The 22,835-nt window shown below is 37.5% G+C and overlaps 2 protein-coding genes across 2 annotated transcripts in view; one reads left to right on the top strand and one right to left on the bottom strand.

Annotated features, from left to right (window-relative positions):
- Window positions 1-560: 560 nt before the first annotated feature.
- On the bottom strand, window positions 561-21,165 carry SYAP1 (synapse associated protein 1). The gene is made up of 9 exons (XM_005516664.2): window positions 20,916-21,165; window positions 17,596-17,714; window positions 15,252-15,318; window positions 13,823-13,896; window positions 13,381-13,520; window positions 11,674-11,819; window positions 7,739-7,797; window positions 6,623-6,770; window positions 561-5,004 (listed from the first exon to the last, which is right to left on the bottom strand). Exons 1-9 carry the CDS (start codon window positions 21,112-21,114, stop codon window positions 4,877-4,879), a joined length of 1,080 nt encoding a protein of 359 aa, XP_005516721.2. The 5' UTR covers window positions 21,115-21,165; the 3' UTR covers window positions 561-4,876.
- A 272-nt stretch (window positions 21,166-21,437) lies between these two features.
- The window catches only part of CTPS2 (CTP synthase 2), a 60,152-nt gene continuing 58,754 nt past the window's right edge, over window positions 21,438-22,835 (top strand). Inside the window, exon 1 of the mRNA XM_005516663.3 lies at window positions 21,438-21,556. The gene's annotated coding sequence lies outside the window, so the exon portion shown is untranslated. The remainder of the gene's footprint in view (window positions 21,557-22,835) is intronic.

Below are 22,835 nucleotides of genomic sequence, written 5' to 3' on the forward strand. Positions count from 1 at the left end.
GTCCTCCCCATTGAGAATAAATGAGATAACACGAATTTTTAATGTGATAAATTATTAGGCGGGGGACTGTGATAAATATAGCATTGGATAAAAATTCGTGAAGGAGAATAAAGAATTATATGTTATATTTGTAATACTGTAAAGATACAAAATGTAACATTTCAAGTGCCTTAAGAGACTAGTAAAAAGCTAGTAAAAAGCCCTAAAGCCTAGTTTGAAATTCAGCAGTGCTACACTTTACAGAACTTAGGTCTAGACATAATGAAAACATAGCTTGCATTTCCAGATAGAGCAAATAGTATTATTCACTTACACAGATAATGCTCTATATGTAAATTTTAGGTAAAACTGATGCTACTTTTGTATATTAAGAATTAAGCTTAGATTGATGTAGAAAAAATGTTTTAGAATCATCTTTTCAGTTGATTGGATGATTTATGAATATAATCCCCTGTACTGAGGTGAAAGAGGAATCACACAGAAAGAAGAAACTGCCACAACTGCTTCTGCACCCAAACCATCGTGACTTCATGCCAGGAAACTGCTCAGAATATCAGGACTTATGCCAGAAAGCTTTTAGCACGGACTTTAATACTCTGAACTCTTTGCCTTCCAGGCTGATGGATTCATACAATAAACAACTTTACAGCAACCAACAACTGCTCATGTCTCTTTGAGACCCAAGACCCCCTACGAAAAACTCCACACAAAGCCGTGTCTTTTGATATTTTTGTAGAAATTGTTTTCTCCAACAGTTAACTGTAACATACACAAAGAAAATATAGCAAGAAATTGACTTGCCATTTTCTTAAAAAAAAATTTAGAATGATGATCTAACACACACAAACCATCCAAATGTTTAAAACAAAAGAGAAGAGCATTGAAAATTATTATTTTGGAAGGAAAATCTACTAATGGGTAATGTTATTTAAGGCTAGGCTACTGTACTGCTGTTACAGATCTATTTAGTCAGCACTTACTGAGACATGAGTGTCAGGCCAGGGAATACATCTTGTATACTTCTGCTGAATTGAAACCCCAACCATCATCAGGGTGCTAAACAGTATTGTTTTTTACCTTTTTTCTTTATATATTGTCTGTATTCTATGCACATATATTTGTAGCTTTGTAGCTTCTTATTGTAGCTTAGCTTCAGCATTTTCCTAGGCAGGAAGACAAAAAAAATTCTAGAACCCCTATGCTATCTTGGTTCTCCTTAGAAACCAAGGTTGAAACCAGCTTTTCAAGACACATTTTTGTAAACAGGGCCTGGTCCCCACTGCAGGTGGGGAGAATTTAGAAGGTACTAGAACTGTGGGGATTACTCCACCAGGCATGTTGCTAAGTGCAGGGCTCTTGTCAGATATGCCAATTTGCAAAATGTGTAAAAATTGTACATATGTCACACGGGGTATGCATCTTCCACCTAACACGTATTTTCCACCTAACAAGCTGTGCACCTGAGGATCCTTATATACAAGTACCCCTTTTTATCACCCTGTGTCTGGCTCATATTTTTATGATCACAGATAATTGCATCAATGGTACAACCACATGCTTGACACAGTCCCAGGACTGAGGGCCCAATGCAGCTGCCACTGCTTGGCAGTGCACAGAGAAGTAACCAGACACACTGTGCTCCTTCCTGTGCAATAGATACTGCAAAGTAAAAGTGAGTAATATGTGAGTGGCCAACAGTTCAAGGATGCATCTCCCAGCCCAGCAACAGGCTCCTGCACATAGGGTTATTCTTTAAATGCATGAGGTTAAAATTGACATCCTGCACTTCAGTACTACATACATCACCCCACTGACCCACCAAGATCACCAAAGAGCAAGTTAAAAAAAAAATACTGAGGCAAAAAACTAAAAGAATTAAAAGTTTACTAGAACAATTCAGGAAACTGAAAGCTTTGATTAACTTTGATAACAGATCATCTATAAGTGATCAAATCAAAATGTAGAGGAACTTTTCACTACACTTTTCTTATTCCTGGATTTTACAAACTTTCCTCTTCCTCCAGATAGTTTATTGAATTTTAAAAATTCCATATAGGTATTAACTAATACACACTTGAATTATGAATTAATAGCTGAAGATGATTTTTCAGTGCACAGAGTAAGTGGAGATGTTGGTATCTCAGAGCTATTCTAAGCTAACCTACATAATTCCTGGGTGATCTTTGCCCCATTTCCCAAAAGTTAAAAAGCCTGCAAGTTTATCTTCTAATAAAATTTGTTAACTATCTTTTGATTTGTTGTTTACTTCTTCTCAATGTTTTGAACAACTGTACTTTCTGTCACACTGTATCCACAGGATGATGCTATTTACATTCATTTTTTAGTTTCTTTTTGTCACTGATTTTGTGGCACTGTTTTGCTGGATTTTAGCATCTGCACCATCCCAGTGCTTGGAACGATGTTGATAAGAAAAGACCAGCACACTTGCATATGTAATACACTATTATGACACATTTGGGTACAAAGGCATGCAAAATTCAGCATGAACATGAAGAGGTCTACCTGTACTCCTGTCACGTGGCAAGCTGAATGCAGAAACTTTCCCTCTTCCCATACACAATAAGAACTGATAGGCACTTGTAGCACCTAACTAAATGAAAGGCATAGGCCAGGCCTGAAAACTGCAGGATTGTGGAGAATTTGCCTAAGTTTTTCAGCTTAAAACCAGATACCCAGATTTGAAAATATTAATGTGACTTTCGATAAGAGACTTGAAATATCACAGCTCAAGTCAGATTCAGCCTTGCTACATTATTGTATTTTTTAAATGCAAATTTAAGCAGTGGGTTTTTTTATTTTATAGATATACTTGCTTTTCACAAAAAGGGAATAATTAAAATTTTATATGAAGGAACCATCTTTTATGAAAAATGGAATTTAGTATCTATGACCTCTATATAGGTTATGCTTACATGACAAGAAAAACGAGGCTTGATGTACAAGCCCCATGCAAATAAGGCCATCATACATCATACTTGAGTACATTAGGAATGATCAGGCTTATTTTTAAGTGGACTTTTGGAACAGCGATTTTGGAGCTCTCAGTCATCCAGGGAATATTTGCCACCATCATAATAGAACTACCCATCTTTTTAGAAGGTATCACATCAAACTGCACAGTACACAGATTCTAATATTTCCAGCTTAAATCTACAGCAGCTGTATTTGTCAAGAGTAACCATCAAGCTGTGAATAGTCTTATTTTTATAAGCATAACAGATTTAACTTTTGTTGTCTTTAATTAATCCCAGATATAAAAAGCTCCTTAAGTACCTCTTATTTACCGTGACTTACCTCACATCTGTTTACTAAGTGAAAAACACAATAAAAATATAAATTGTGCTTAAAATGGTTTGCAGTTGAGAAAGTGTATGGCAATAAACTAATTTGAGAAGCCAAATGTATGCAGGTTTAAAACAACTGCTCTTCCATAATGAGAAATAGAGAACTTTCTGTCCAAGTTGCTAATGGAGACCATTTAAAATAGTCCTTTCTTACAGTTACAGCACTGTACTTAGCTCTTTTAATTTCCCACAGGATGAATATTGACTGAGTAATTACAGCTACAATCTCTTTAGTCTCTTTACAAAAGTCTTCTGCAGAATTATGTCATTAAGACAGAACTTACTATATGTAAGATGGCTATAATTCAATTGTGCTTAATGGCTCCGACCTACTCAATGTTACCGATTTTCCTTTGTATTTGGAATTGGATGAATATTTTGTCATAGAAGTTTATCAAACAGATGACAAACAGAACATAAAATCTTCATTTATCTATATATAAAGGAACTGACTTAATGGTATAACCACAGGAAACATCCAGATACCTATGAAGAATCAAAAACCTTTTAGAGAAAAACCCTGTTTTTAAATTTAAATTCTATGTCTTAAGCACTGTAAAAAAGTGTATTTTTAATATATGTATCTGAAGCATATTTACTCCTCACTGCCCCCCCTCCAAATAAATGAGCCAATTTTATACATATTTACAGTATTTAATAAAGATGTCCAAACCAGTGGAAGTTTTTACATAAATGTTTCAGCACTTAAAATAAGAAGTAGTATTTAATTTGCTCTCAGCTTATACAGTAAAATTACATGGAAACATAACAGCCTTCTGCAGAAAGAATGCATTAAACCATTTCTCTCTGTGGGGAAAGGCAGTATCTCAATATGATTAACAACCCCAAATTTAATTCAACCAGTTGCTAATTCTACCCTAACTTAAATGCTTAAATGTTTGCTGCTTGACTGATAAATAATCAGCTTCTTTTGGAGTCTGCATTAGTATGTTTTACCAAATCCTTTAAAGTTATTCAATAGGGTTTTCTATAAATTCTTTGGCTACATACATCAAAGAAGTTAAATACATGTGAAATCTACCAACTACAAGTACCTTAAAAATAGTACACATTTACAGATTATACAGGGATCAGAGTGCAAATGTCAAGAGAGAATTGTTGTCAAGGACTAAGTTACTTACAACATCCCAAACAGAAGGCTGGGAAGAGGGAAAAAAAGAAGCGATTATTAAGATTTAGAAATCTCTTTGAAGGGCTTCTTGATCACCTAAAAATGCCTCAAACTGAACCACTGCTTCATGTATTAATGTTATCTCTTTTAATTATAACCTGCAGTATCTACGTCCTCTTTTTTTCTTTTGAAGAATATAGAAGTTCAGAAACTGCTCATATAAAGAACAGAAATACTGGTTGTATTCCCATATGGAATTATAACAACTTTAGGATTATTTTCTGTCTTCTGAAGATATTTTTGTAAGCAAGATATGAAAGCATATATCCATGTCAGTCCTCCAAAAGAGCTTTGGGTTATAGTGATTTTGTGAAAATGCTTAATTTTCTTCTTGCAGCATTTCTTCTATTTCTTTATCCCAGTTTTCATCACGCTTTTCTGATTCTGTCACCACCTCATACTCTTGAAGCTCTTGCTGTAATTCCTTTTCCCAATCAGCAGTTTCTTCTAAAAGAGACAAATTATGTGCAAGAATGAAATGGATTATATTGAATGTTACTTATTTATATAAAACTAGATGAATTTGCACTGAATCTCTCTCACATCCCCTAAACTTGACGGACTATTCTCTTTAGAATCAAAAGGAACTTCAGAAATTTCACCTTCTTACTGATTACAAGTAAGAATTAATATACAAGGCTATATTCCTATATGCATACTATAATAAAGACATAAAGAGCAAATACACAGCTGAGTCATTATGAGTGTCACGTTGCAAGATAGTTTTCTACAATCTTTCACTCTACTATCAACTGAATCTCCCTTTGCAATTCTAAATCTTCATTAAAAAAATGAAGTTTGTAAAAGTGTGGATATATGGTTATGGAAAAAAGAAATCAAGATCAAATACTGAAGCTAGTTTAAAACAAAGAAGGAAGTACTCTCCTCACTGACTTTTGTAGTTAGGCAAGCTCACTTAATCAGGGTTAAAGGTAATAATATTTCATACTTCAGGGCAAAAAATGAGTCAGAAGGCTTTCTTGTGTTGTTAATCTCTGTTTTAATTAGCTCTACCTATCATAGGCAAGAGTGTGGGGGAGGAGATGGGCGTTTGATGTGTTACACGTTGGTTGGTTGCTCAGCCTAGATAGGAAGGTACGCAATTCCAGAGTCCAACTCAGTCCGGCCAGCTGAGATTTCTCTGGACAAGTAACACATTAATGACCTACTGAAACACTTTCATCATAGAACTAGATGCAAGAAATTGATACTACTCATTACAATTCCTGAAGCTTGGCTTTGTATTGGACAGAAAAAAATAAATCAGAAAACAATGATTCAAAATCCAAAGCACATTCTAAGAAAATTTTGCAAATTTTTATGGTAAGCATCTACATATTCAAGTGTTGTCATAGTAAATGATGTATGGCTCAGAGTCACATCATCACAGACTGTTTTTATGCTCTTTACACTGATACCAGCTCTTCTGAATTATTTAATTAATATCCACTTAATTTCTTATCATCATTCTCAGAACTATTTGTTAAATTTTAACTGTTCCAAATGCCTGTAAACCTTTATAGGCAGAGGCCTCTTCAAGCTCATAGTCTGGTACAAATGTTGCCTTTTTAGCTGGTGCCAAAAGAAGAAAACAGAGCCTGACTTTCAAATACTATACTTTACCTACAAGGATGTAAATCAAAGGAAACAATTAATATGCAGAAGAACCTATGAAAGAGAAAGGAGATAAAAAGAAAAAAATACCCCACACTCACTTTCATAAAAGACCGACCTAAAACTCTTAGGTTCTTCAGATTTAAACTACTCACAGTTAACATTCTGTATAAGATGTGGATTGACCATGGAGAAAATTATCATTAATTTCTGCAATATCTCATTGAAGTTTGTTTCATACACTTTGGAAAAAATGGTCACAGATCTACTTTTCTAAATAGAATTTCATTTTTTTTTTTTTCTTTTAAATAAACCTGTCTTAGAACTTTGGAAAAAATGGTCACAGATCTACTTTTCTAAATAGAATTTCAACTTTTTTTTTTTCTTTTAAATAAACCTGTCTTAGAACTGCTCTGTGTAAGAAACAGGTAATAGGTAATAGTAGTTTTACCTTCTACTACTGAAGTCTCTTCTTTCTTTTTGTCTAGCACTAGTTGTTCCATTTCTTTTCTTAGATCTTCCTGATTCAGATTACAGGTATCAAAAGCATCACTCACAAATTCTGATACACCTGGACTTGTGGAAATCTCTTCCTCATCCTGCAACAAGACACTTTAGTATAAACTTATCCAGACAGGGTAAAACAAGCCACCAATACATACTTCTGCTCATGTGACTGCTTTTAATATGGTTGACAAAACCCAGACACATTACTCTCACAACATTTTTCTTTATTGGCTACTTTTCCTTAAGAGTATTTTTGTACAAACAAAATTGTTACATAGCTATACTGAAAATTATCTGCTTTACATTCTAGGCTGTCTTTTTGTGCTCTCTTAACAACTTTAATTCTTAGTTTGTAATCTTCAGAAACAATAACAAACTCCTGTGTAGTTTAGAACAGGACCTAAATATTAAAAATTTGACCACAATTCAGTAATAGCTTTCTACACCAAAGTAAGATTAAGAGAGGACTATTCTTTGCAAATTTTTGCCTGCTGCATATTATTGGCAAGTGAATGCACAGCTCTGCTTCTGCCAAGAGTGTTCTCTGGCACCAATTTTACAATCCAGAAATGAACTTGGGTCATTATGTGTCTAAAGTAAAGGTTTTTGCAGTACCAAACAAAAGTGAAATAAAACAAGTGTTGCTATTGCAATACATCATTTAGATTTTCTATACTTCAGCCTGACCACAGCTTGAAGAGGTGGACAGAACATGGCACACAAATATATTTTTATGAAGGTACTGCTAGTGTCTCAATGCAATGCTAACCTTCTACTCCAAACATTTTGGAAATTTCACTCTTGACAGTAAAATCACATCATAATGTGCAGGATACTAAGGAAAACATTCTTCACATAAACTTCTGTTTCTGCTACTGAAAATGAGTTTCAAGATTATATGCTAAAAATTAATATCACAGCAAAACAGCAGCAGGTTAGGACTATCAGATACTATATTATTATGGTTTCGTAGCAGAACTTACTCAAAAGGATGCATAATTACCTATTAAGGAACAGCTCCACATACTAAATCCCACATAAAATATAACAGCATTTTTACCTCTTGTGACTTTATTTGAGGCTTTATTGTAACAGGTGGTGTTTTTGGCCGTACTGTTTCTATCAACGGAAAAAAAAAAGGTAGATAACATTTAAATATATATTTAAATATAATTAAATATAATTAAAAATAATAATAATTAAAAATATAATTTGCACAGCTATTAAATATACAAGTAAATATTGTATTTTAAGGAATCTTTGTGGCCAAAGGTTGAATTTAGCCACAGGTGAACCATTTTCAAAAACAAATAGAAACAATTTTCTATTGTTAATTAAGACAAACTTAGCAAACCATTTCCTCTTTATGGCTCCAAACTTAATAGACAGGACCCCTCTGACCCTCAAAATGACATCCCAAGATCTTTACAGCTACAAATGTATACACTTAGTCTGCAATCCGGTCACTGTCTATTACAGAAGTTCTCAAACTCCCCTGGCTGGGTACTACTGCTGGCATGGGTGCCAGTCAGCCCTTGAGCAGACCAGACTGCACACGTACTATGCACACCCCCAAGGGCACATGAGAACAGTGTTCTGCAGCCTTGCCCTTCACACAGGCAATGGGAGTCACTGAGAAACAAACCCTAGAAGCTGGTGTCAATTTCCTAAGAAAACTCGCTGTGCATTCTCTATTTAGTGCTAGGAAGACAACAATTGTTTACAAGGAAGGTTAGATCTTTTCCCTTGCAGGTAAAGGAACATCCCAGCTTTCTTCCTCATGCAACATCCAAGGAGTTACAGTGAAGAGCCAGGTGGCTGCAAGAACAACATACAGGGGCTGTGGTAGTGGTGGAGTGCTTGCTTAGCAGTTCTTTTTGCTTAAACATGCAAAGCAGCTCTGAGCTTGCAGCTCTTCTTCCTACAGGGCGCCAGGTGGATTCTTCCTGCTAACTCAGCAATTTCTGATTTTTTTTGTGTTTAATTTTTTAAATTAAGGTCAGTTTTAATTAAAATCATTCCCTAATTGGTAGCTGTCACTGCTTTTATAGCTCATCTACCCAATCCCCACTGCTCTGTCCCATCTTCCCTCTTCCTTCCACTTTCCTATGCCCAGAGGATCTCTCACTGTACCCAACACTGCAGCCAAAGAGGCTCCAGCATTCCCTGCTTGGGGAAGCTGCAGGATGTGGCAGTAACTGCTGTGCAAGAGAGGTGCCTCAGGCCCCACCTGTTGCTCTCGTGCACATGAGACACAGCTGCTCTGTGCTGGGCCATGCCCCAGTCAGGTGTGACTGACCTACCATTAGCATCATTCTGGACCTACTGACCTGGCATCTCTCCCACTCCTCCTGCATTGTGCTCTCATCCCAAGGTGACTTAGTTCCTGACTACAGAGCTACTAATGCCTAGAGAAGAGCTAGAACTTGGCATTTTGTTATAAATCTTACATAGCCTTTACACTAGAATGTGGAATGTCTTCCATTTGTCTTTTTTCCATCAACCACTCTCATTTAACTTAATGAAAAGAGCAGCTAAGGAGGAGACAGAGAAATGGAAGGCTAACAATTCTATTTTACAGACACAGTTTTAAGAAGAAACCCTGAACATTATGAATGACTACTAACAGGCAATTACTTCCAGTTTTAGCCTCCAATTAGGGAATCCAACTTTCAAAAAGGTTACTTAAACCAAAAATAACATATAGAATTCAGAGCTTCCCAAATCTACCCAATTTATGAGTCAAACAAAACATGCATTTACTACAGTCTGGTACATGTTTCTTTGCCATTACAGAACATGCAGTCAGTAAATCTATCTGCATATCCCACACTGGTGTTTTGAACTGCAGAAGAGCTGCAATAGGGCAAAAGACAGTGGACTTTTTTTGAAAATGAAGTTATGTTTTGCTTTAGTCACAATGGGAATTTTACTAGAATCCAGCAACTTTCACTTTAACTGAATGGTACTTTCCAAGGGCTTGGATGACTCAAACATAACATTTTTGTTGTTCAACAGGATCAGATGCCATCTCTCCTGCAAAGTTGAGACACTTCAGTTAGAAGAACCATAGTTTTGGGACAGTGAAGAACTGAATAAAAGTTGTGGGAATTGGTGCCTCTTGGTGTACAGTATATTCTGGAGTAGCCTGTCCTGTCAGCATTGCTTGTATGGCAATGCTGACACGACAGGCTACTACAGAATCTACTCAGAGAAAAATACGTCTTCCACGTAGATGGGGACCTTGCCTAGGCTGACACAGGCACACTCCAAACAAAATCTATGAGAAGCATGACACAAACTGACAAAGGCACATATGCAACATGGAAGCCCAGCTTTGTAATTCTATCTGTAGCCTTCCCTTCACCCCAAAGTTCAGCTGCCCATCCAAGGAGCAAAAGCCCAGCTGAGTAATCTTAGCTCAGACTGTGTAGAAGATTACTAAACTGTGCAAAAGACCTGTGAAAAAGTCTGTAAAAAGAATAAGAAAGGTGTCTCAAGAGGAAAAATACCTATATGGAAAGATATTATATTCAAAAAGGAGGAAAAATAAGTTAACTTGGCAGTGATCAGCTGACTGTCAGTCAGGACAGCAGTGTCAACAGGACATAAGTATTAGTGGATTTCATGGATGGCAATTAATTGATATTGGGAATATAAGAACCATTCCAAGGTACAGCAAAGGCTTTTTCCTTCTGCTCAGCGCCTACCCAGCCTGCCAAGATCCTTCAGGTGTCTTACCAGAGGTGGTGAGTGCACCTAGGTTAAGCTAAGAGTTAATGAGCAATGGGTATCTTTTGTGTTTATGCCAGTAACTAACTGCTTTATACTCTTTAAGCCTCAGATATTTCTACTTGCAGAATCTGTTAAGGTGTAAAGAGGTTCAGTGGTTCGTAAGAGGGTCAGGTCAGTAAGAACCACTTGTAGAAACTAATCAATGTAACTGAAGACACATTTGTTGAAGCAGCTTTTTCATCTCAAGACTGAATCCCAGGTAACCACGTGATCCCCATTTTTTCTGTTTCCACAATACATTACGGGCATATCCACACCCTGCACTCCTCCACAGTAGTTCTAACCCCGTACCACTCACTAACTTCTGTTTGGTGTGAATGATGAGAAGAAGACAAGAGCAAACCATATTCCAGCTGGCTAGTACCTGTTGTCTGAGCAAGTGAACCAAGGGAATCTCCTCCTTCTGTCTGAAAAGTAAAAAATCACACCTACAACTGCTAATGGTCACGAGCTGTCATAAGCCAAGTACAACATTTCTCCTCTTGAGATTTCCCCTCTTCTGACAAAGTTGGCTGAAACTGGAAAACAGCTTAATAGCAGGAGCCTCCTCCTCCCTGATCTACACAAAGACACCAAGTATGATGAGAGAAGCCCTGATTTAATAGGCAATCCAGGATAAAAAAGTGATGGCATCTGATTTATACAGTAAGCATTTGTTGATGCCTAAAGATTTTTAGCTTTTTAAATATATTTGTAGCTTTGTACATTTTTAATATATAGGTGTATATTTTCTAGCACTTTCTCACACTTTAGAACAGTAGTTACCCTTTCTCACATATTATGACACATTCTTAAAATTCTGTTTGGTCTTATTTTCAAGAAAAAGTGTTTCTAACAAGGACATCCTGTTTTGCATTAGCACCTGGGCTGAAATAATAGATACTTTGTAGATATAACAAGTTATAGGGATAAGAATCCCTGGAGGGGCTCCAATGGGCAGATCCAAGGGTGGGTTACTAGGGCAACTGCTCTCCTATTGAATGTACTTGCTAGACATGGTAATTAATTAAACTTTAAAAAATGGTGAAAATTTGATGCTGCATATGCATATAGGTATTATATGTGCAACTGAAAGCTTTCATTAAAAGATTGCTCTATATGTTATCAATTTTAATATTGTTTGGAAAGTTTTTCTTCTGATTTTAGACAACGGCATGACACTAAGTTAGTGAACTGGGTTAAAACAAATGTTTCCCATACCTTTCAGTTCACCATCCTCTTCTCTGCTTTTGCTCTCTTCCTTTCCTGCTGCTTGCTGTTGAGCTGCAAGCGCGGTGAGTTGTGCAGACTGTTTAATTAGGGACACCCTGTAGAAGTAATTTCTCCAGAACACTTCCTCCTTTACACTAGAGAGAACAAACAAATTTTGATTACTGCATTTAGAATATGGTTCCTTTAGCCATCTAGCAGTGAAATAAAATTAAATATGCAGAGAGGAGTAGACATAGCTGATATTTAAGTAAAAACTTAAAAAAGAAATTTGTGACATTAACACATACTAAAAAGTCCATCATTTTAAAAGTTCCTGATCTTTCACAAGACATTTGCAATTGACTTGAACCTACAATAGTAATGTTATAACTCTAGAAAAAGCATGCAGCAACACACGGTAAGGAAAAATATGATGTTCTTCCATCTCTCCTGACAAACTATGTAAACAAACCCAACAAGACAAACAACCCCGTTCTCTTCCCCTCTAAGCCAAACACTCTATCACTGTCAAACTATAATTGTCTACATCTTCCCTAGACATCAGGTGGAACTGGAACAGCTGTGTTGGCAGAAGCCATTCCTAGATTGCAGCAGTACTATTTCACTATCTGCACATCTTTCAGCATGTCCACAGAACCTTTAGTAACCAGAAACTGCCATCTTGGAAATGACCAGCTCCAACAAGTGGGAGACTACCCCCTGCCTCAGGTAACATTTCCCTCTGAAATTCCTCTAGCAAGAAAGAAGAGAACCAACTTTAAACCACAGGCAACAGACCGCAGAAATGGCAAGATCTGTGGGGAGGAACTTGTGTAGGTTAAGAAAGAATGAAATTACCTTCACACCTCTTCATGCAAACAGTGACCACTGAGACTAAGAACAGGCAACAAACATATTAAGCAATGTGGCAGGAAAGGCAAGAACAGCATGGCCAGAGGCTCAAGACAGAGCATCAGAGAATATGGGCTGATCTTCAGAACTGAACAGAGAAGAAGGTAAACAGAATGAGGAGCTGGGTAGGTTCATAAAAGGAGGAGATTTAAGACAGAAGATGTCACAAGGAAAGATTTTCTTTCCATTTTCATCCTTAGACAAGGAGACTAATGTTGGGAACTCCCACTAAAATAGAAAGTTGAGGTGTGAAACAAGCATTAGGAACAGAGTCTGGGACTGGACAGGGAATAACAGCTTCAGAATAAAGCTCTGCAACACAGAGCTTTTGCCATTTCCTATCCAAATCCAGTTTTTCTTGCTTGCATTGCTGCTTTTTTGTGACACATTCTATTACCATTTCTCCAGAGGCAGTCTCTGACTATCTGTAATCACCTTTTTGGGATGTCAGTTACACCTACAGATATGAACACTTTTATTGTTGCCTTTACCTTTCTTTGGAGAAAAAAAAATAATTTAATTTAGCACACTGAACATGGAAATACTGAGTCTCCCCCATACATTAATCATTATTATCACAGGTCATTATTAGTTCTGTCTCACAGATATACTCCTTACCTCAAGCTGCTAAACTGCAATGCACGTGGCAATACTCTATGTGTTAGACACTAGCACATAAAAATATATGTAGACAATGAAAAAACATAAAGAATCAAAGGAAATGAAAAGAACAAGGAGTAATTTATGGGTATTTACAGACACATTAAAAGCATGATGATACAGTTACCAGCAGAAATTACTTACTGTTTGGGAACAAGGTCAAACCTCATCCTATTGAGAAGCTCATCTTCCTGTAACATCACCAGTGCAACAGGGTACATTTGATCAAAGTCAAAATGAAACTGCACACCTGCTGGAGGATCCCGCAGAAAATTCCGTTTATCCTTTGAAGAACATATTTATGGCCATTAAATTATATCAGAAAAAGGACACCATATTTCACACACAAGAGCAGCAAAGCAATCTATGAAGTCTTTATAAAAAATAAAAACTGTACTGAGGATCTGCTTCGGTTCAAATTGAAACTGATAGAACTATTTACTCTTGCACATGATTTGTGTGGTGATAGACATATTAAAAGTATCTTGAAAACACATAATTAAAAAAAAAGGACTTAAAAAACCCCCCAGTAGTTTTAATTTCTCCAAGAGAAAATTTCAAACCTTACAGGAAGTGAAATACTCACTGCTGATAAGGCCAGTATTTGTTGTTGAATTGTCTCTTCTTCATTGCTGTCTACCCAGGGAGGCACTGCTGCTTCTAGTATTGAAAAGAGGAAAATAACTGCATTTATATTACTTAGAAAAACCCCACTCCAAATAACAGACCTTACCATAATGTAACTGACACAAAGTGTTACAAAAGTAAGCCAGTAGGCCAAGTCATTGCGTCTTTTTCCTAAACTAAGTCCATGGTGTAACAGAGAAGCCCTAGGAATGGATCTTCGCTTATCTGAGGTAAAAAAGTATTAATCAAATAGTTGCTGATCGCTGTTATTGTAAAAATAAAATTGTGGGGATTTCTTTGCAGCATGCAACAGTCAGAATTTGGTGCCTCTTAGTTTTGCCACTGAAGTAGTGCTGTGTAACTAATTAAGTTGCCTGCAAATGGTATTTCCAGATCCACTTTAAATGTGTAAACTTTGTCTAAATTAAGCTTGAGAAGTAACTTACACCTAGAAGACACCAATTCTTTAACAATGGAGAAAAATGTTATAAATTGGTTATGAATTACAACATGTTACACACCAAGTAAGCCTACTCCAGTTCAGCTGGTTTGTATTGTTATGCAGATACTTTCAAAATAGTTCTTTGGGCTGTACAGAGAGGAAAATAAACTATTATAGATGTATAGATATTTATCAATCTCTTCACTATCAATGCAAATTCAGCCTACGGAGACAACATGATGCACCTGTAGCAGATAAATAATTCTTGTGCCCTTAAACTAGTAACACTTATTTGCCTGTGCAACTGGTATCAGCAAGATCTTTCACCCAGATGGATCCACATCAGATGCTGATATTTCTTTCAGTCAGGCCATCTGTTATCCCCCTTTGGCCAATCCAGCTATCTATTTTCATGGAGCTTTTAAAAATACATTAAGAGAATCCCAAGTTTACTAATAGACAAAAAGACAGAAATATAGGCAACACAATCCCATAAGCAATCTTCCAAGAAGAAACCAGATGCACATACTAACTACAAGCACCATGAAATTTTTTATCATTATCCATTTAAAACTGGTTCATTTTAAAGATAAACAGAGTCACTACTTACTCAAACTGTCAAAAATTATTGCATTCAGGTAACACGTTAAATAAGATAAAAGATGAAACAATGTGAGAAAACAACTTTGCTAGCATGGTGATCTTTGAGTTTATTTCACAAAGCAGAATTTGGTTAAAAAGCAAATCTAAACCAACTACATAACTTAACAGTAACCTCACTTAAAAATATAATCTTCCTATATCACCATATGCATTAAGTTCTGTCATAATGTATTTCATTAAATAGTGTTTTGATAGATCAGTTTTAGACATAGCTCAATTATCCAGCTTTCAGCAAGGTTTCACTTATGTTATGATAGACATCATCAAAAAAAGCATATATTACCTGATTTTTTGTTTTGCTGCTCTTGGACAAATTTCTTCTGTTCCTTCTGAAAGTCTCCAATAATTGTCTAAAATAAAAATTAGGGAACCACAATTAAAAAAAAGAAATTAAAATTCACTCTTCCTGTTTTATATTCAGTCAGAATGTGCTTTCAAATACAGTGCATATTCTTATATCCATAGTGGCCCTTCCTGTAAGTTAAAGGTGTTTCATGTCAATCATACACTTCCTTTTATTGAAACATTTGTTTTTGCATTTAAAACTATTGTGTATGCTTTCAAAATTATATTTATAGTTTTATTAAGTTCAGGGGACAAGGAAAAAAAGATGGAAAATCTTAGCTGATAATTTGAACACTGGCATTCAATGCATATCCACTTAGTGTCTCACTGTATCAAATACAGACCATGCAGACTGTTTAGACTTATTTAAACATGTTTTTAAAGCACTAACACTTAGCCTTAAAGAAGCTTCAAGAGTTGCCTAAGAAATACATCCATTGAAAAAACAGGACTTTCAAAATTGTAAAGTTGGATTTCAGAACACTTGCTTTGCTGAAAGAAAATAACTTTTCCATTTATGTTGACAAATTTTCATTAAAAAAATCGTATTTAGAAATATTCTATATTGAATTCAGAATTTAAAAAATGGAGAATGGTCTCATAATTTGGAATGCCATAATCTAGAAGTAAGAATGCAAGTGTTCTGTGGTTGAAAGCAGAGGCAAAAAAGATGAAGTTAGAAATGAATACTTAAACCACTCACAAAATACAACTTTTATGCAGTGAGGTCTATGGATTAACAAGTTGCCAAAATGCACAGAAGTCTTCAAGCTAAATCTTGATAAATTGTGCTATACTTTGTTTTCCTTCAGTGATCCAGTATTCCAGTTTACTATCACTATCAGTGAGAGAACTACAGTAGTGTCAGTTATGCAAACAGATTATTGTGGTTCCTTCTGGTTTAAAGTTCTATTATTTTTTCTACTTATGGAATAAAAATAATTATATGGTATAAGAAGAAAGCCTTATGATGATACAGGTATAATTCTCCTCTATGTAATACTGATTAATCAAAACAGAGAATTCATATTACTCTAAGACATTTACAGAAAAAAGAAAACGGTATTTGAGGCATAAAATATACTTACAAAATATGGTATTTAGCTACAGTTTCTTAGGGGCATTATTATTAGTGTATTAAATTTAAAAATAACCTTGTTACTTGACTTTTCCTTTCTGATGTAGATCAAAATTACATTAGACTCTGATATTACTGTAGAAGGAAATAGATCTCTGCTATTATTATACAGCCAACTGTCAATGAAATCTGAAGACAAAATGTAAAATGTGATCATAATAGAAATTAATTTGATGTAATTTGATGATTCATTTGGAAGATAACACAAACACTAATTATATCAAGAAGTAGACTTCTATTGCATTAAAAAAATAAACAGGCAATGCTGTAGTTCCGTGGGAGGGCTGTCTGAGAGGCAGGAGCTGGAAAAGGGGTTTGCCTGTGTCAGACACTCCTGGATGCAGAGTCCTACTACAGTTGGGATGGTTTTGACCAGCTCCCTTTCCCTTCCCTTCCAAGATACTCCCAATAACAAACACAGAACACTTAATGGTACTTATTGCTGCCTTTTTCTTTTTTTCTTTTCCATCTGTAAAGTTTGTGGCTTACAGCACTGGAAGAACACTTGTTGGCACAAGTTAAGCAACTGGAGCTGACAGGAAGAGAGGACAAGAGCAGCATGTCAGGGTCAGGGTGGGGAAAAAGCCAGGACAATAACAAGGTACTGTTTCATTAGCTCACTGGTTTTTATGAAAATGTACCTGTATACCCCTAGGGTCCTAGGATGCAATATGTACAGTGCCAAGCTAATTCTGACCTTTGCACAGAGGTGCCTTTCTTTAAGCAAGCTACCTCATTAATTTTTCCAACTAAATAAGCTGTGGGGCAAAAAAGAAACCAGTCCACACATCTTGGGACAGACATTCCCCAGCTGCCTTTCTCAAATTTTTCCAGCCCTTCCACCTACATCAGCATTTTTCATATTTTCTTCTGATCTTTCTCCAGCATATCAACATCCTGAGGGAACTGAAGAAACACAGGTGCAGCACTGATAAAAACAGGGTGACCATTGTTTTGGCAACTCTACCATGAATAAACATTTCAGTCATATCATTCATCATGACAAGAGATGCACAGTATCTCTTGAAAGACAATATCTAAAGATAGCATACAGAAAGAAATGTTACCAAATGCCAGATTTGCCACATGTTGTAACAACAGTAAGAAACAGATCTTCCAGATCAACTGTCTAGAAACAAATTACCTTATCGATGATACTGTCAATTTTTCCTTCTTCTACAGACTTCTTTATAGTCTGTGCTGTTTCAGCAACAGACTCAGATATCTTTTTTGTAGCAGCAGAGGCAAAATTGAAGAGGTAACCTTTCATAGACAAAAAAAGAAAGACCTGAGAATAGATTTCTTTACGTTCAGTTCTCTTTCTACATGTATTTTTCCTTCTCTTTAGACATTTGGATACCTACTTAAAAGTTTTTTTCAAAATAACTTAACCTGGCTTCTGGCCTACAAAAAACCCCTAAAATTCTATTTATCCTTTTCTAGTTTATATTCTTTAATGATGATCACAATTTTCTGTAAATCAAATATTTATACATGAACCTTGTTTACTAAATCAAACATTGGTAATGATCCTCTAAATACTCCTTTCCAATGAATCTTCTGAAGCAATGTGTCTTTCCTAATTTTATGTAAGTATTTTGGATACATTAAGCCATAAAGTAACTTAGTCACAGTATTAACACAGAATTACATTTTTTAAGAAAATCAACATGCACAATAAAGTTTTATAAACCGAGGCAGAAAATCCATGAAATATTTCAGGCATGTAACACCTCCTTCAAAAGTCTTAGCACAGAAGCTTGCTCTTGATGTTTGTCCTTATCTATCTTGCACTGTCTTCCTCTCTAGCTCCATGAAAAGCACTCGTTTTTCAGAGCCATATTTTCTGACAATATTCAGTGTCAGAACAGCAATGAAAAATATTCTCAAAGACTCACATTCTTTGTATTAGTAGTGCTGAAGTGAAGAGAGGTGGCAGAGAAAGAACTACACACACAAAGTATGGCCATCTGCACTGTATTATTCTATTTTAATTAAGGAGAACAAACTTGCAAGCTTATAGACAAGTGATTTTAAAACACTGGTACTATTTCTCAGATGGCATGATGTCACAGGCGCTTAATTGTATCTCAATAGTTGCATTATGACTATGGTATCTCAGTTCCAGTACATACATTGTGTCAGTGCCATAGTAAATAAAATAAATGCAGAGGGATCTAGATAGATTGGAACATTTAGGCAAACATCAATGGCATGAAATTTAACAAGAATAAATACTCGATTCTGCACATGGGATGAATATAAATTGGCAGAGGAGTGTCTGGAGAGCAGCCCTGCAAAATGGGGGTGCTGCTTGGTAGTCAGCTCAATAGGAGTCACATATTTCAGTTATTTCAGAAAATCACCTCTGACTTCTGTAAAGGGGGTTGTCAAAAAAACCAACCAACCAACCAACCAACCAACCACCCCAAAACCAAACAAATAAACAAAACTCCACCAAAACCCAGCACTTCTGTTTCAAACAAAAGACCACTTTCCTTCTCAAGAACTCTCAAAAAATCCTGTTTCCCTATGGGTTAGAAATGTAAAAACTTATCTTATAATGAAAAAAATAAAATAATAAAAAAAAGTTCCTTTAACACATGGTTGTTAGCAACTGGTAAAATTAGTTACTTTGGAACACTGATATCACCTTTTGGAAAGCTGACTACATTCTGTGCTGGATAAAATGTTCTCTTGTTATGATATCACCAAATCAATACCAAAATATGCAGAGGTCTAGCCAAGCCTTAAGACAATTTTTTATATGTAACTTTCGCTTACAAGTCACAGAATGGTGGTAACCAAACATCATCCTTCAAGTAGTTACTAGCACCTTTTATATCTGTTATCAGGCTTTATAACCCATCACATGATTCAGGTATAAGAAAAAGGTTAAGTTCCATGTTTTAGATATAGACACATAAATTATTCCCCTTATGAGAGAGTAGAGGAAGCAGCAACCTACTGGACAGCTCACTCCTCACCAGCTTTTATTGACTGTTTCATGTATCCCTGGAAACTCTCACATATGCAATTGTTTTAGGTGCAAAAGTGCAGAGATATTTGCTGTCTGGAGTGACATTCTGGCATTATTGCACAAAGTGGTTTTGGCCAGTCCTGGAACCATGGTGAAGAGCAAAATGCTTTTTATTTCCAATTAGGGCAAATACTGTTTTGAACTAAGGTACTTCTAAAACTGCAGAAAGGGTGGTATTTAGCCTTAGAAAAATAGGATTAGTGGTGGAAAATAACACTTTCAAATGACTAAGAAATTCGTCTTCCATCTTACAAGTCCATACCTGTATTAAAAACATGTATCTAGCAATATTTCTATTATTAGTTCACTTTGGTGAAACGCTCATAATTTCTGTAACGGCATGATAATGAACAAAAAAATAATGTCTATAGGGCTTGTTTTACCAGTAAAATTCTTTATGTGCCAGGGGAATCTTTTTACACAGCTATCCAAGTTGCTGGCCATGCAGAGGTTTCTAGGATTATGTGTTAAAACAAGAAAGGGTGTAAAAATGTGTAACAACAAGAAAACAAGCAAGGAAGCCTCTCCACCACAATCTACTCTGGTGTAACATACAATGGACCCACTTACCACTAAACCAAATTTTCACTTACAGAGCAAGTTATGGGACAGATCTTTATATTAATAATAATCAATACTTATTCTTTCCCTGCAACTCAGAGTCCTTTTGCCTTCCTGAACAATCAGAGCAATTTGCAGATTAGAACAATCAGAGCAATCAGTAGATTAGAACCAATTTACCACAACTAGACAGATATTTGACCGAAGTACACAGACCAAACTGCTGCAGTTCAGTTGCCCAAGAAGATGCACAGTAAAGAACCAGCTCAGATTAATCTCAGATGATCAGATCTCAGATAATACTGATCCAGAATTTCAGAGCATCAGTTTTAAAAAAACCCAAACCTCTTTTTAAAAAAAGCTTTAGTAATGAGTATAGGTCTATACTATGGATTAATTTTATCCAAAAATTCACTACAGTAAAGTAGGAATTTTATTTATAGCAAATTACAGCTTTGTCTCATTCCTGGCAGCGTTCAAGGCCAGGCTGGATGTGGCTTTAAGCCTGGTCTAGCAAAAAGTGCCCCTGCGCACGGCACGGGCGTCAGAATGAGATTATCTTCAAGGTCCTTTCCAACCCAAACCATTCTGTGATTCTAAGAATGCAAACATGTTCAACAAAATCATCAAATCCCATTATTTTCCTATGAAAAAAATCACAAACGCCCACAGCATTCCACGAAGTAGATTATTCTACGCAGACAGATCTGTTCTCTCCACAGAGACTTCCTCCCCTAGTGCCAACAGAACAGATACTTAAGAAACGTTGCTCCTTTAAAAACAGCTCCGAAAGATGCGATAAGCGAAAGGCACATTTGCACCCTCAGCTCATATTTGAAAGCCGGCAGCCCCGGGACACTCACTGCCGAACCCCTTGGCCTGGCTGAGCAGCGCCTCCGAGTCCCCCTGCAGCTCGCCCTGCTCCTGTCCGGCCGACCCTGCCTCCTCCTCCTCCTCCTGGTCCTGCTCCCGCTCCGCGGGGCCGCTGCTCTTGCCGGCGGGCAGCAGCTGCTCCTCGCCCGCCCGCTCCAGCCCCAGCCAGCTGCCCAGGCCGCGCAACATGGCTCAGGGGCGGCGGCCGCGCTGGGGGCGCGCCGGCGCCGCTGCGGAAACCGGGGGGCCGTGCGCGCGGCTTCCGCGTGCGCCACTTCCGCCGCCAGCGCCGCGGGAAGGGCGGGCCCGGGCGGAGCGGGCGCGCGGCGGCACCTGTGGGGGTGTCCCCAGCGGGGGGGTGTCCCCAGCGAGGGAGTGTCCCCAGCGAGGGAGTGTCCCCAGCGGGGGGGTGTCCCCAGCGAGGTGGGGTGTCCCCAGCGGGGGCGGCCCCGGTCCCCGCTGCCTGCTGCCGGCGCTGCGCTCGGAGGCGCGTTACCTGCAGGGGCTGTGCCCCCCCGGGCAGGCGCCGCCCCCGCCCCGCCGGCGGAGCCTTGGGCTCGGTTCTCCCGCGGCTGGCTCTCCTCGTCTGCGCTGCCGGGCTCTGGTCGGAGCAGCCGCCTTTCACAGCTCCGTAAGTCAGAGGCCTCTCCCTGCAGCGCCCCGAGCGCTCCCGCGGTGCGGCGCGTTTGGGGTGCAGCACCCACAAATCTGTGCTGGAGGTGGCAGCTCCTGTAGATAAGGCTGGACAAAGTGTTCCGTGTGCCATGTCCCAGCAAAATGATTTCTTCCAGTATTCGCTTTCAGCTCTCCCTCCCCTAACTCTTATTTCCTTCATCTTTTACGAGTGAATTTCCAGACCACCTGCAGCTCTCTACCTATTTCAAATAAATGCGTTTCCTGAAGCTGCTGGCATATCGCTGTTTTTTGCTGAAGTCACAGCAAAGTTTTAATTTTGGTTTCTGTAAGCAAGATTTACGAGTTCTAAAGTGGCGTGTACTCAAGATGTATACCGTTGTTGAAATTATCCCCCCTGTTTTCCTGAAAAGAGCTTTGGAAATGGCTTAGATGTTTATGATGTCAATGTTGACAACTAAGTTGGCTGAGCTCTGAAGGAATAGTCTAAACAGAGATAGGGTCCAAGTCTTAAAATCTTTTCTATTAAAAAAAATCATATATGAAAATTAAATAACAGGGAAAAGTTTATCCCTGATGTTCCTTTTTCTCCTGACTTAAATACATTTAATGGTTATGGTTGTCCTTTTGATCATATTGATAAGCAAATAGTTTATTAATTCCTAATAACAGAAATGTGAGAGTGTTCCTAACAAACACTGTTACATTTCAGAACTCAGTCTCCTGAAGATCCACGCCTTATTTATATTACTTCAGTATAATAAAAAGAGTTAAAATGTTCATTGACTATCTGCTGCTTCATACCAACAGCTGAAGAACCATGCTGCTTTATACTGAGGGCCATTAGATGATGTGCTGTTGCATGTTGTTTTGGGTGAATTGGGTATTGAAGTAAGGAAAGATTTTCTTGGCCCTAGAGTTCTTGCTCTATGATGAGCCATGCTGTCACTGTTCAGAAATTGTTCCATGATTAGCCTCCACAGCCACCTGAATGGAATGAGAATTTGTGTACAGATGAGGTACGTGTTATCTTGTCTCAGATGGGTGGAAAAATGCAGCTTGTAGCTGATGAACACTGGTACCTTTGTTTGCTAAAACATATAAATGGTAAAAAGTTTTTGTAGTTATTTTGTGGATTTGCCACCCATCACTCCTTTCTGTGTAGAACTGTAAATTAATACCTTGGCTCTGTGTGTTGATTAGCCTCATCAGGACCTGTTTAGGTGAACCTGTTTATATTACATACTGGTTTTTAACCTGGGAGAGGTGAATCCTGC

The sequence above is a fragment of the Pseudopodoces humilis genome, chromosome 2 (genome assembly GCF_049639895.1).
Source record: "Pseudopodoces humilis isolate 2021_Gansu_Grassland_sample_001 chromosome 2, ASM4963989v1, whole genome shotgun sequence".
NCBI classification, from domain to species: Eukaryota; Metazoa; Chordata; class Aves; order Passeriformes; family Paridae; genus Pseudopodoces; species Pseudopodoces humilis.